Here is a 12,157-nt window from a genome sequence, read left to right as displayed (position 1 = left end):
CCTGGCGGAGACCAGGCGAGGCCAAAGGCCTTTAGACTCGGCAAGAGGCACCCATGGCCTCGGTAGGAGGAGCCCGGGGAACAAGGTATTCGGACAGCGGCATGGATAAGGAGGGACTGCCAGGATACCGGACTCTGAGAGACTGCCAGGATGGGCCAATGGCACAGATGTGCTTCCACATGGGGGGGGGCACAAGTCACCTCCCCTTCATCATGATGGATGCAGTGCCCACAGATGAGACTGCCCGGTGCCAGCAGCGTGGCCACCTGGTCACTGCTGCCTCAGCCCTGAGCGCTACCATGAGGCTGCGAGCTAGAGGCCTCGGATCCCAGATGCCGCATCCCAGGGCCTGAGAGGAGAGTGTAGGACGGATGGCACGGAGGAGCAGGGACAGAGGAAAGCAGCCTCGCCTGGAGAATGGGAAGCAGCAGGGGCGGAGGGAGAGGGCACCTCTCTGACATTTGGCCTTGACTCTGGACTCAGAGGTCTGGCATTCTGGCCAGCTGCCTGGGACCAAGTGACCAAGTGGGGGTGCTGACAGTTGGGTGCTGGGATCTGGCTTGGGTGCCGGTGGCCAGCAGGGCCACAGTTGGCAGTGCTAGGCTGGAGGTACAACTTAAGGCCCTGGGCATGAAGGCCTGTGCCCCAGCCCTTTGAGCCGTTTCCCTGGATTCGAGCAAGACTCACTAACGCTCTCTGTCCTCTCTTTTTTTTTTTCAATTTGCTGTTGGGGGCTGTTCCTGACCAGTGCTCACTCCTGGTGATCCTCAAGGGACCGTGTGTTGCTGGGGAACAAACCTGAGCCTGGTGACTGGAGAGACAGTACAGCACGTATTACTGTACTCTAGTCAGCTGACCCAGGCACCCCACACATCCCCAGCACCGCAGGAGTGATCCGAGAGCAGAGCTCGGAGTTAGCCCTGAGCAGGGAGGAGTGTGGCCACAAACCAAACCAACAAAATGTAAAGAAGAATACCGGAGCGGCTGGAGTGATAGCACAGCGGGTAGGGCATTTGCCTTGCACGTGGCCGACCCGGGTTCAATTCCCAGCATCCCATATGGCCCCCTGAGCACCACCAGGGATAATTCCTGAGTGCAGAGCCAGGAGTAACCCCTGTGCATTGCCGGGTGTGACCCAAAAAGCGCAAAAAAAAAATTAAAAAATACCGAAGCCTCCTGCACGCAAAGCTTCTGTGCTCAGCCCGTTGAGCCCTCTCGGACCCACAAACTCAGTCTCTTCCTGTGTCAGGCAGTAATAATCTTTCCCTCCGAGAGTGGCTGTGGGCATGAAATACACGGGGCAGGACTTCACCCAGCCTGGCACAGAATAAGCGCCTGGTCAACCTCGGCTGCTCATGGGCGGCGGGGATAGCTGCAGGTGTGTGCGGGGGACGGACAGGGAACCCTCCAGCAGGCGGTGGGGTCGCGGCTCTTACCTTGCCCAGTGCGCTGGTCCAGGCCTCCAGGCTGTCAGCCCCATCCGTGCCAAAATGCTGGATCCGTCCCCCAGTGAGGATGAGCTCGAAGGAAAAGGGGAACCTAGAGAGGAGAGATGGGGGGGTGGGGGGGTATGCAGGGGTGGGCAGGCTCAGGATGGGACAGGACAGGGCGCAGAGGGAGCCGGGAGGCTCTCACCTGTCCAGGTCTCCCGAGTCGGCAGGAGGGGGGCTCACGCCCAGACACACGACATCCTGGGGCTGGATGAGGCCGAGAGCTTCAGGGCTGTTTTCTGACACAAACATTTCCAGAGCTGCTCCCAGCACACACCACAGCCGGGGAGGCGCTGCAGGGGACAATGGGGTGAGCCAGCTTCCTGCCGTGCCACTGCTGCCTGGGCGAGGCATCTCGCCATCTGCACCCCTGCCCTAGGAGGACTGTTACCATGTTGCAACAGAAGGGGAAACTGAGGCTCTGGTTTTGAGTCTCTCACCCAGATTACATGGACAAGAAGCAGCAAAGCTAGGGTTGTTTTTTTTTTGGGGGGGGATGGGGGAGGCAACACCTGATGATGCTCAGGAATTATTCCTGGTGGTGCTCAGGGGACCATATGGGATGCCGAAGATTGAACCTGGGTCAGCCTCATGCAAGGCAAGTGCCTTACCCGCTGTGCTATCTCTCTGAGTTCAAAGCCAAGATTTTTGGGTTCTTTTGTTTGTGTTTGGGCTGCACCCAATGATGTTCAGGGGTTACTCCTGGCTCTGCACTCAGGAATTGCTCCAGGCAGTGCTCAGGGGACCATATGGAATGCTGGGAATCAAACGCAAGTCGACCGTGGGCAAGGCAAGCTCCTACCCACAGTCTGTCGCTCCAGCCCCGAGAAGCCAGGGTGTGATCCCCACAGGCCGACTTGGAAGCATGGTCACGCAGTGCTACCTCCTGCCTGGCTCCCCCAAACCCACCCCCCAGCCCCACATGCCAGCCCAGCCTACCACTGCCTGCCCCTCTGTGGTATACACTGTCCCCCCATTCTGCCCGTCTCCTCCCAGGGCTCGGTGCCCCTCACCATCCCGGCCCCTGCGCGGGGGTGCCGGTCCCGCCTTGCTGCTGACAGGGCCACAGTACAGGAAGCCGCTGTAAGTGGCAGGAACCACCACCTCGTTGTACACACCCGGGGAGGGGTCTGCAAGGAGAAGGAGAAGTGGTCAGGGGCACTGTGCAAGGGACGGAGTGGATGGATAAGGACAGTGGGAACCAAGCCCACTGCCGGCATCACGGCCAGCAGAGCCCAGTGGCGCCGGCCCCTTCACTTCTGAGGTCAGCAAGGAGCGAGGAGGCCTCTAGCACGTCTTCCTGCTGTCTCCCCACTGGTCTGCACTGCGCTCCAGTGGACAGTCCTCTAAGTCGTGACCCTTGGAGAACCCCGGGTCACGCTGCTTCGACCCACAGGCCTGCACGGAGGCCAGAGCTGGCCTCTGGGCTGACCCTGTTGGAGAGTAGCACCAAGTCCTGGACGTGTAGCTCCGGCGCCTGCAAGGCCACTGTCCACCCCTGTACGGCACAGGAACCTAGCCCCAGGGTCTGGGAAACCAGCCGGGCTGGGCCCTGGTGTTGGGCCAGGTGGGAGGTGCCTCTGCACCCTCCCCCACCACCAAGACCCAAGCAACAAAGAGGGGCAGCGAATACTCAGGCAAAGCACTTGTGAGGGTTACCTGGGGGCAGGATTCCAGGGAAGCCGCCTTCGAGGCCTGAGGGGGACCAGGGCTCGTCCCCCTCCAAGCTCTCAGCACACAGGAGCTGCGTCATGGTCTTCAGCAGGTTGGGGCCCGCGACAGCTGCACACAGCGCCTGCAGGGTGGGACGGGAGGGCCTGACTCAGCCCCAAGACACGGGAACAGACCCACCCCCTGGCCGAGGCACGACAACCCAATTATTAATTTATTATTATTATTATTATTATTATTATTATTATTATTATTATTTTAATAATAATATCGCTGTGGAGCAATAGCACAGCAGGCAGGGCATTTGCCTTGCACACGGTACACAAATCGAATCGGGTTCGATTCCTCCGTCCCTCTCGGAGAGCCTGGCAAGCTACCGAGAGTATCCCGCCCACAAGGCAGAGTCTGGCAAGCTACCCATGGCATATTCGATATGCCAAAAACAGTAACAACAAGTCTCACTTCGTGTTCCTGGAGTGAGCAGACGCCATTGGGCTACACTAGCGTGCGACAGGGATGAATGGAGACATTACTGGTGCCCGCTCGAGCAAATCAATGAACAGTGCTGTTATTTTATTATTTTCGTTTGGGGGCTACATCAAACAGTGCTCAGGGCTTACTCCTGGCTCTGTGCTCAGGGATCACACCTGGCAGAGTTTGGGGACCCTATAAGGTGCTAAGGTTGAACTGCCTTGGCCATATGCAAGGCAAACGCTAACCCCTACACTATCTCTCTGGCCCTAGTGTGCAATGTTGAGGACGGAGCCCAGGCCTCACACATGCTGGGCGAGTGCCCAGTTGTTGAGCTACCTCCCTGGCCCTCAGCAAGTGCTCTCTCCCCACCTCCCCATCGCCCCAACCTGCCCCGGGTACCTGGAGAAGCTGTCCATGATCTGCATACTGAGGGTGGGGCTTCCGGAAGAGCCCCAGACGGTACTTCCGGGAAATGAACTCTCCCCGGGCGCCGGGGCTGGTGTCTGGATGCAGCCCCTCACCTGGAGGTAGAGCCCCTGCCCAGAAGCGGTTGGCACGATCATTTCCCAGGACAATGAATAACTGCGGGATGACAGGGGCCGAGGCATGCGGCAGGAACTCACCAGTTCCCAACACTCCGAGACAAGCCCCAGGCCTCTGGGGCTGACCCTGTCCTTCCACCCGCCGCCTCACCTGCACAATCTCGTTACTCCACACGCTCGTGTCCAGCTTGAGGCTCTGCACCTTGGAGATCCCTGATCCCAGGGCCCGGTGCTGACCTGTGGGCGGGAGAGGGGCTCGTGGCACGGGGACCCGAGTCTTCCCGTGCCAGCCCCTGCCGTCCTAGCCGGTAGCCTCCCTGACCTGCGCACTGCTTGCAGATGACCACGCCCAGGTTGACAGCGGCCCAGTCTGGGCGCGAGGCCCCACAGTCTGCACAGCGCCGGTTTGCCCGATTCGACCAGATCTTCTCGGCCACCTCGTAGTCAGACAGGGTCTCGGTCACTGCTTCCTGCAGAGCGGCCGCCCAGCTCTGCCGAGCCCCCCCAGATTCGGCTGTGAAGCTGAGGGGTGGGCAGCCAGTCCGTGGGCATGGACACCTCCCACCCGTCCCATCCCACTGGCCACCACAGCCCGGACCCTCCTGCTACCCTGGGCCCATCGGGGTACCCTGGTGACACCCTACTGAGAGGGTTCTAGAGCCCTGTGCCCCCAGGGCTGTAAAGACAGCCCCCCGGAGGAGTCATACTTAGCATGAGGGGGATCTGTCTTCACGCCACGGCACCACATGGTCCCCTGTGTACCGCTGAGAGTCACCCCCAAGTGCAGGGCCAGGGGTAGGCCCCAAGCACTGCCAGGTGTGGTCTCCAAATAAAAATAAGGGTTGGAGGGCCAGAGAGCTAGAACAGCGGGTAATGTACGAGGTGGTCAACCTGGGGTGGATCCCGTCCCTGAGCACGGCCAGGAGTGACTCCCGAGCATAGAGCCAGGGGTAAGTCCTGAGCATCACCGGGTGTGGCCCCAAGATAAAAACAAACAAAACAACAAGGACCAGAGTGATAGCATGGTGGGTAGGACGCTTGCCTTGTACACGGCCAACCAGAGTTCGAGCCCCAGCACCCCAAATGGTCCCCTGAGCATTTCCGGGAGTGGCCCCTGAGCACTGCCGGGGTGGATCCCAAACCCAAACCCGACCAAACCGTCTCCCCCAGGCCTGCTCCTGCCAGTCTGGGCCCCACCTGAAGCAGCGGAGCGGCGTGAGCAGGTCAAAGCTCCGACTCTTGGTCTCCCGGACGCTGCAGCCCTGCAGCTCAATGAAGCAGATCCCGATGCCCAGCGAGGCGGCCTGCAGGGGTGGGGGCCGGCGGAGTGAGGGGCCCGAACAGGCTGGGCCAGGCCCCCTGCCCCCGGCCCCTCTCACCTGCTCACTCTTGTACAAGGCCAGCTCCCCGGGGCTCAGGGCGGCGAACACCTTGGCCTTGTGTCCCCGCAGCTCCAGCGTGCCAGTCCGGAGCGGGCGGGGCGTCTGGGGGGGTCTCGGGGGGCCCAGGAGGCGCTGCTCCCGCAAGCAGGACTGCAGGGTGGTGCACCACACATCCCGCTGAGCTGGGGGAGGGGCACAGGGAGGTGGTGGGCAGGCGGGGGCAGTCACGCTGCCCCCGCCCTGCTCCCACCCAGGCCGGCCCCCCGGGCCTCACCCTCACTCTCCGTGCGGAACACGAACACCCTCTGGCCAGTGATGACCTGAAACTTATTGTCCTTGCTGCTGCGGGTCATCTCGATGGCGGTCAGAGGGATCACACCCTTGGGAAAGGGGTCCTGGAGCGGCAGCCCAGCGATGGGGGGCGGGGGGAACGGGACAGGAATTCAGTCATGCGCGCTGACCCCGGGGGCCCTGCACCAGCTTCTAGGGAATCAGCACTCAATCCACAAGCAGCGGGGACAGCTGCTAGCCAGGCCACGTCAGAGGCTGACACCAGGCATGCAGGGACCACACGCCCTCCCCTCCCTGTCTGCACACCCCCCAAAGCACCTTCTGGGACCCACCTTGTCACTGCCATAGTACATCAGGCTCCGGCCATTGAACTGCACGAAGCGCCTCTGGAAAACGTAGTTTCTGAGCAGGGAGGGAGACGCAGGTCAGGGAGCACGTGGCAGCTGAGACCCAGGGGGGCTCAGAGGAAGCCCCTGGAACCTCTCACCTCACCCTCTCGCCTCCTCGCCTTCCCTGCCCTGCTCACCCTTGAGGGGAGAGCTTGTCTAGCCAGCCACTGAGCAGGGGCATGGGGCGGTCGGCCGTGGAGGAGAAGCTGGCATAGGGGGAGATGAGGTCATCGCTGGTCTCCTCCGTGTCCAGGCTGGGCAGCGAGAGGGTGGTCTCCGCAGGAAGCTCTAGGCTGGCATAGCCAGCATCCTCCCGGTCCTGCCTAGTGAGCCTGGAGGGGATCAAGACAGAGAGGGACACACATGACAGGCTGAGTGCCAGCTGCCCGCACACCCGGCCCACAGCACCTCACAGGTGCCTGATAGGGGCTCGGCTCAGGAAGAGGAAGGCGGAGCCCAAAGGGAGGACAGGGAGCTGCCCCGCTGATGCTTTCTCAGGGAGGTGTCTGTCCCTCTCCTCTGTCACTTCTAGGACTTAGATAAGGGCTTGTGGCTTGTTCTCCACCTAATCAGTATGACTGCTTCGTTCTCCCAGATGTTACTGCATGAGTGAGGCCCTGCCTCGCACCCCAGCAATGCCAGGAGTCTCTCTCTCTCTCTCTCTCTCTCTCTCTCTCTCTCTCTCTCTCTCTCTCTCTCTCTCTCTCTCTCTCTCTCTCACTCTCTCACACACACTTCTCTCTCACTCTCTCTCACACACACTCTCTCACTCTCTCTCAAATACACTCTCTCTCTCTCTCTCTCTCTCTCTCACACACACACACACACACACACACACACACCCACACCACACAGAGAATCCTGCCAACCATGAGATAACATCCCATTTACACCTCAGATACATCCAGATTCCTTACCAGTGGGACCAAGTACAAACTGACCTCACGCTACTCCCCTGGCCCCATCTTATATATACATATATCACCCTTGCTGTTGCAGTCCACTCACATCTTCTCACTTTTTCAGACCCTGCTCCTGTTGGCTCCTCACTCCTGGCAGGCTCTGGGGACCTCAGGTCATGCCAGGGATCAAACACAGGTCAGCTGCGTGCAAGCAAGTGCCTTGCCTTGCTGTACTCTCTCTCCAGCCCCAGTCTTTCTTTTGCCATCTTCCCGGAAAGGCTTTATTTTTTCTCTGTAATCCTCCTGTGTTCTTAACTTCTGCAGCACTGAATCACTTGGGACACTAAAAAATATATGAGTTTGCAGGCCAGAAGAAAGAGCCCAGGGGCTGAGCGCCTGTTTGGCATGCAGGAAGCGTGGGTTCAAACTCCAGCACCACATGGCCCCCTGGGAACTAAAGGGAACAATCCTGAATATACAGCCTGAATATAGTAGGCCCCAAATACTGCCCAGTGTCCCCCCAAAAACTACATACAGATGTGGGTCTGGGGAGATCATTCAAAGCTCTAGATTGCACATTTTGCATGAAGTAGGACTGGGCTTGATCCACAGTACCACGTGGTTTCCCTGAGCACTAGCAAATGGGGCCCAAATCTCCCCCTGGCACATAGACCTGAGCCTCTGGCGTGGGGCCCAAAGACCTGCAGGTTTCAAAGTTTCCAGAAGTGGAGCCAGAGAGTGTTCAAAGGGTTGCGTGTGTGCTCTGCACTTAGGAGGCCTTGGGTTTGATCCCAGACACCACATGGTCCTCTGAGCACTGCCACGAGCAATCAACCCCTGAGCACTAAACTAGAAGTAGCTACTAAACATTGCCCAATGTGGCTCCAAAACAGACAAAAGACCCCAGACCCGTTCCACTGACTTTGTTTCCCTAATTCATGGAGAAACCGAAGCAATCAGACAAGAATCAGTCCCCCTCTCTACATCCCCCCTCCCCGCTCTAGATTCCCAGTGGCTCAGCTACCCAAACTCACACAGACCCAAACTTCTTCCAGTTATGGTGATTAAGACCCTCTCTAAGGCCAGTCCTCCTGTCACTGGGCGCATGCCCACACCCAGACACCCACCTACAGATGCTCTCTCTCCCCTGTATCAACAACTTTCCCTCTCCCCCAGTTATTCCTGCAATTACATCTACGTGCACATAACATTCCACCCTGTAAAAACCCTCTCTAGGGGACCAGACAGATAGTACAGGGGTGTAGACAGTTGCCTGAGATGCAACCAGCCCCGGCTGGATCCCCGGCACCATATCTAGTCCCCCAGCCACTGCCAGGAGTGACCCCTGAGTATAGAGCCAGAAGTAAGCCCTGAGTATTGCCAGGTGTGGATCCCTCCAAACCAATAAATGTACAAATACACAAGCAAGTCAATACAAACTCTGTCTGGACTCCATTTCCACTATCAATAAACAGTCCAGCTCTCGGCTCTTCTTTCCAGGAAAACCCACAGTCCATCCACTTCCTCTCCATCCATTCTCTCCCCACACCGTCTGTCCAGGACCTGAGGTCCGGGTTCCCTATTCCAGAATCAATCTGCAGCACTAATCGGAGGCTGCTCTCGGCAGCACCTGGCACAATTCGCTCGCCCCATCCGCAAACGCTTTCAGGTTCAGTCTGGTCCTGAGAACCACCCTCTCCCAGCTTCCCTTCCCCCTCACCAGCCCTTTCTTGCCGTCTGTTTTGACAATTCTCTCTCGTCTCCAGAACCCTGGGCCCCTGCAGTGTGCCAGGGCCCAGGGCTTGGTCTGCTCTGTCAACACCCACCTTCAGCTACAGACACCCCTTCACAGGCCAACAACTCACATATTTAGATCTCTAGCTCAGACCCTCCCCACAAAACCTGGATGTGGAAAGGATCCCTTGACCCCAGAGGACCTCTGCAGCAAACTCAACTCCTGGCTGACTCCTCCTAGACACGGTCACCCCCACCCTCACAGCCCAGTTGCCAAGTGGGCACTCTAGGAACTTCCGGTCAGTCAAAACAATACTGTCCACAGGTCAGCATGAAAGTCCTTTCTATTTCCTCCAAAATTAGCCAGATTTAAAGAGTAATCAAGGAAAACAGGTGACACAAATTTTAATAAGACATTTTATTTAATAAGACATATAGCCCCCAAATAGTGATATTTTAAGGTGGACTTGGAAAATAGTTATGATTATTTCCACTTGTCTGATCTGCAGTCATGCATGAGGCACACCAAGTATCTGAAACCTGGGCCTGGGGTACATTGACACCCACTTCTGACAAGCCTCTGGCCGCTGCAGCTCGGGTATCAACCTTCCAAGTCATTCTCTGCAACCCCCCAAGTCATTCTTGACCACTCTTTGCTCCACACCCCAACTGACAAGGATGGCTTGGCTTCAAAATATAAACAAAATCCAAGCTCTTCTGGCCACCTCCGTGACCCTCACGTGACTTCATCTCCCACCTGGACTCCTGTAGTTACCTAATTGGTGTCCATTTTGCCCTTCCAGACTGTTCTCAAGACAGCTACCAGAGGGCCCAGAGAGACAGTACAGCAGGTAGGTGATTGTCTCTCACACAACTTACCCCGGTTCAATCCCCGGCATCCCATATGGTCTCCTGAACAGCACCAGCAGTGAGCCCTATGCATCACCGGGTGTGGCACCAAAACAAAAACACAGCAACCAGAGGCCTTACTAGAACAGAACTGAAGCTTCCGATGGCTTTTTACATCACTTAGAGAAACAGCAAAGTCCCACCAAGGCTGCAGCCTATCTGGCCCCCTTTATCCTGACTAGTCTCCCCCCATCCTCCCAGCGTGCTCCCCTCCTGTCTCATGGGCTTCCTGCTGCAGCTGAAGCCCCCTCCCTGCAGCAACATCCTCACAGATGCCGACACTCAGCTCACTCCTCCAGCCTGGAACCTTCTTCCCCCATGTCATGCCTAACTCTCTCACTCTCTTCAGGTTTTGTTGGGGCAGGATGAGGAAGACCCCAGCAGGGATCTCCAGCAATTTCCAGGCTAGTGCTGAGGGGATAACAGTGCACTGGGGACCACCAGAACTGGAGGTGCAGGGGGCCATGTGGTCCCAGGATCAAACTCAAGACCTTAAACGTGCCAGGTGTGGGCTCCAGTCTTTGAGCTATCTCCATTGCATCAAATATCATCTGATATTTATTGATTTGGGGGGAGAGGGGACTTGGGTCACACCTGGTGATATTCAGGCACTGGGGCTGCTCCCGGTGGAGCCTGGAGACCCTGAAGCACCAGGTACTGACCCAGAGTCCTGCTTGCAGAGCATGTACTCCAGCCGCGTGACCTCTCTCTCTCTGGCCCCTCAAAGGTCATCTTTTTAATGCTCTGGCAACTCTTCATGAATAATCGCCACCTATTCTCCACTCACTTCATCCCAGCCTTCTCACTCTTCGCTCCACACCCCAACTGACCAGGGCAGTTTATCCCCACGACACTTAGCATTTTTTAACACACGATATTACTTTTTTTCATATTATAATATCATTCATTGACTCTCTCCCCACAGTGGGGATTTCTGATTGCTCCCACATAGTTACAATAATATTCAACATGTAATGCAGGTTCAAAAAAAAAAAAAGGTTTAATGAGAGACTGAAAAGCATTTCTTGCCATTTTTAATCATGCATCCATTTGTCTTATTTTATTTCCTGCCTGCGGCTCTCATCAAGAGCTAACTAAAAGTGGAGGTGGGTCTGTACACTCATTCCTCCCGCACCGCTGCGGCACCCCTGGTAACCACTCACTAACCCTTAGGCACATCTTATGAGCGACAACACCCACTGTTGGGGCCAGAGTGACAGGACAGTGGGGAGGGTGTTTGCCTTAAAGGTGGGTGACCCACATTTGATCCCCAGCATCCCATATGGCCCCCTGAGCACCACCAGGAATCAGTCCCGAGTGCAGAGCCAGGAGGAACCCCTGAGCATTAGCTGGGTGTGGCCCCCAAACAAAACAAAAAACAATATCCACTGCTCCTCCGGAGCCTCTCCCTGCTGAGTACTCACCCGTGTTCAGTTCGGTCTTGACAGAGACCTCTTCCCTCTCTTCTGTCGGGGGTCCCTGGGACCCCCACAGGCTGGACACCATAGTACAGGCAACCGGGGTCCATGATGTGCACTGGCGGGGGGAGGAAGAGGAAAGATAGCAAAGGGCAATCAAGCGTGTGCGAGGTCCCAAAGCCACCGTCCCTCTGTCCCCGATGATGACCCACGTACCTGTGCCCACGGTGGGCCTGAGAGTTGGGCTGGGGGCAGCTGTCTGGGTGGTCTCTGGGGCACTGTGGGGACAGGTCTGTCATTAAGGGACAGAGAGAAGGACCAATCCTCCCTCCTGGCCTGCTCCATTTCTGTCCCCCTCAGCGTCAGGCCCAGGGAGGCGCCCACTCACCTGTCCTGAGCTGCCTGGGGCCTGCCTCGGACGTCCAGGCCAAAATAGATGGCATTGGGCATCATCTCCATGGTGCTCGGGGCTGAAGGGGGCTCAGACGCATCGGGGCAGGGCAGGGATCCCGGGCTGGACTCGAGGCTCCTGGATGCTTCTGGTCTCCAGAAGGTCGGGCTCCACCCAGGCCTCTGGGCGGTGGCAGGGCCACTGAGCCCCGCGAACAATGTCCTGGGCTTGGGCACCGGCCTGGCAGGCTGGGCTTGGGGGGCTGAGCTGGGCGATGGCTCCATGGCACAGTCCAACTGCGGGTCTGGCAGGCCCTCCACAGCGCTCACCTGCAGCAGGCGCAGAATGCGTTTCCGGTGCCCGGTGGCGCTGATGCCCAAGTGCCTCAGCTGGTCGTGGCCCAGGCCCCGGGCCGCCGCCGCAGTAACCAGGCCGTGCCTCCGGAACGCGTCTGCATACTGCTCCAGGTGCACTGTGGCCAGCCACACGGCGATGTCCAGGTCCTGAGGGGCAGCCATGGGGGCTCAGGCCATTGCTGGGGGGAGGGGTGGGGGAGGGAGGGCT

General features: G+C 57.9%; 1 protein-coding gene across 2 annotated transcripts in view; it reads right to left on the bottom strand.

The window, feature by feature from the left end:
* ARAP3 (ArfGAP with RhoGAP domain, ankyrin repeat and PH domain 3) overlaps window positions 1-12,157 on the bottom strand; it is a 31,149-nt gene that overhangs the window by 16,983 nt on the left and 2,009 nt on the right. For both annotated transcript variants that reach the window (XM_055143436.1, XM_055143434.1), the window contains 15 exons: window positions 11,591-12,128; window positions 11,419-11,480; window positions 11,209-11,320; window positions 6,377-6,571; window positions 6,183-6,252; window positions 5,834-5,954; window positions 5,557-5,741; window positions 5,375-5,481; window positions 4,500-4,699; window positions 4,329-4,414; window positions 4,035-4,217; window positions 3,150-3,285; window positions 2,504-2,620; window positions 1,636-1,783; window positions 1,437-1,539 (listed from right to left, as the gene is read on the bottom strand). In XM_055143436.1, the coding sequence (XP_054999411.1) occupies window positions 1,437-1,539; window positions 1,636-1,783; window positions 2,504-2,620; window positions 3,150-3,285; window positions 4,035-4,217; window positions 4,329-4,414; window positions 4,500-4,699; window positions 5,375-5,481; window positions 5,557-5,741; window positions 5,834-5,954; window positions 6,183-6,252; window positions 6,377-6,571; window positions 11,209-11,320; window positions 11,419-11,480; window positions 11,591-12,111 (2,346 nt within the window). In that variant the 5' untranslated portion in view covers window positions 12,112-12,128. The remainder of the gene's footprint in view (window positions 1-1,436; window positions 1,540-1,635; window positions 1,784-2,503; window positions 2,621-3,149; window positions 3,286-4,034; window positions 4,218-4,328; window positions 4,415-4,499; window positions 4,700-5,374; window positions 5,482-5,556; window positions 5,742-5,833; window positions 5,955-6,182; window positions 6,253-6,376; window positions 6,572-11,208; window positions 11,321-11,418; window positions 11,481-11,590; window positions 12,129-12,157) is intronic.

The sequence above is a fragment of the Sorex araneus genome, chromosome 6 (assembly GCF_027595985.1).
Source record: "Sorex araneus isolate mSorAra2 chromosome 6, mSorAra2.pri, whole genome shotgun sequence".
Taxonomy (NCBI): Eukaryota; Metazoa; Chordata; class Mammalia; order Eulipotyphla; family Soricidae; genus Sorex; species Sorex araneus.
Note: the sequence above shows the minus strand (reverse complement) of the source record. Positions and strands in the feature narration are given on the sequence as shown.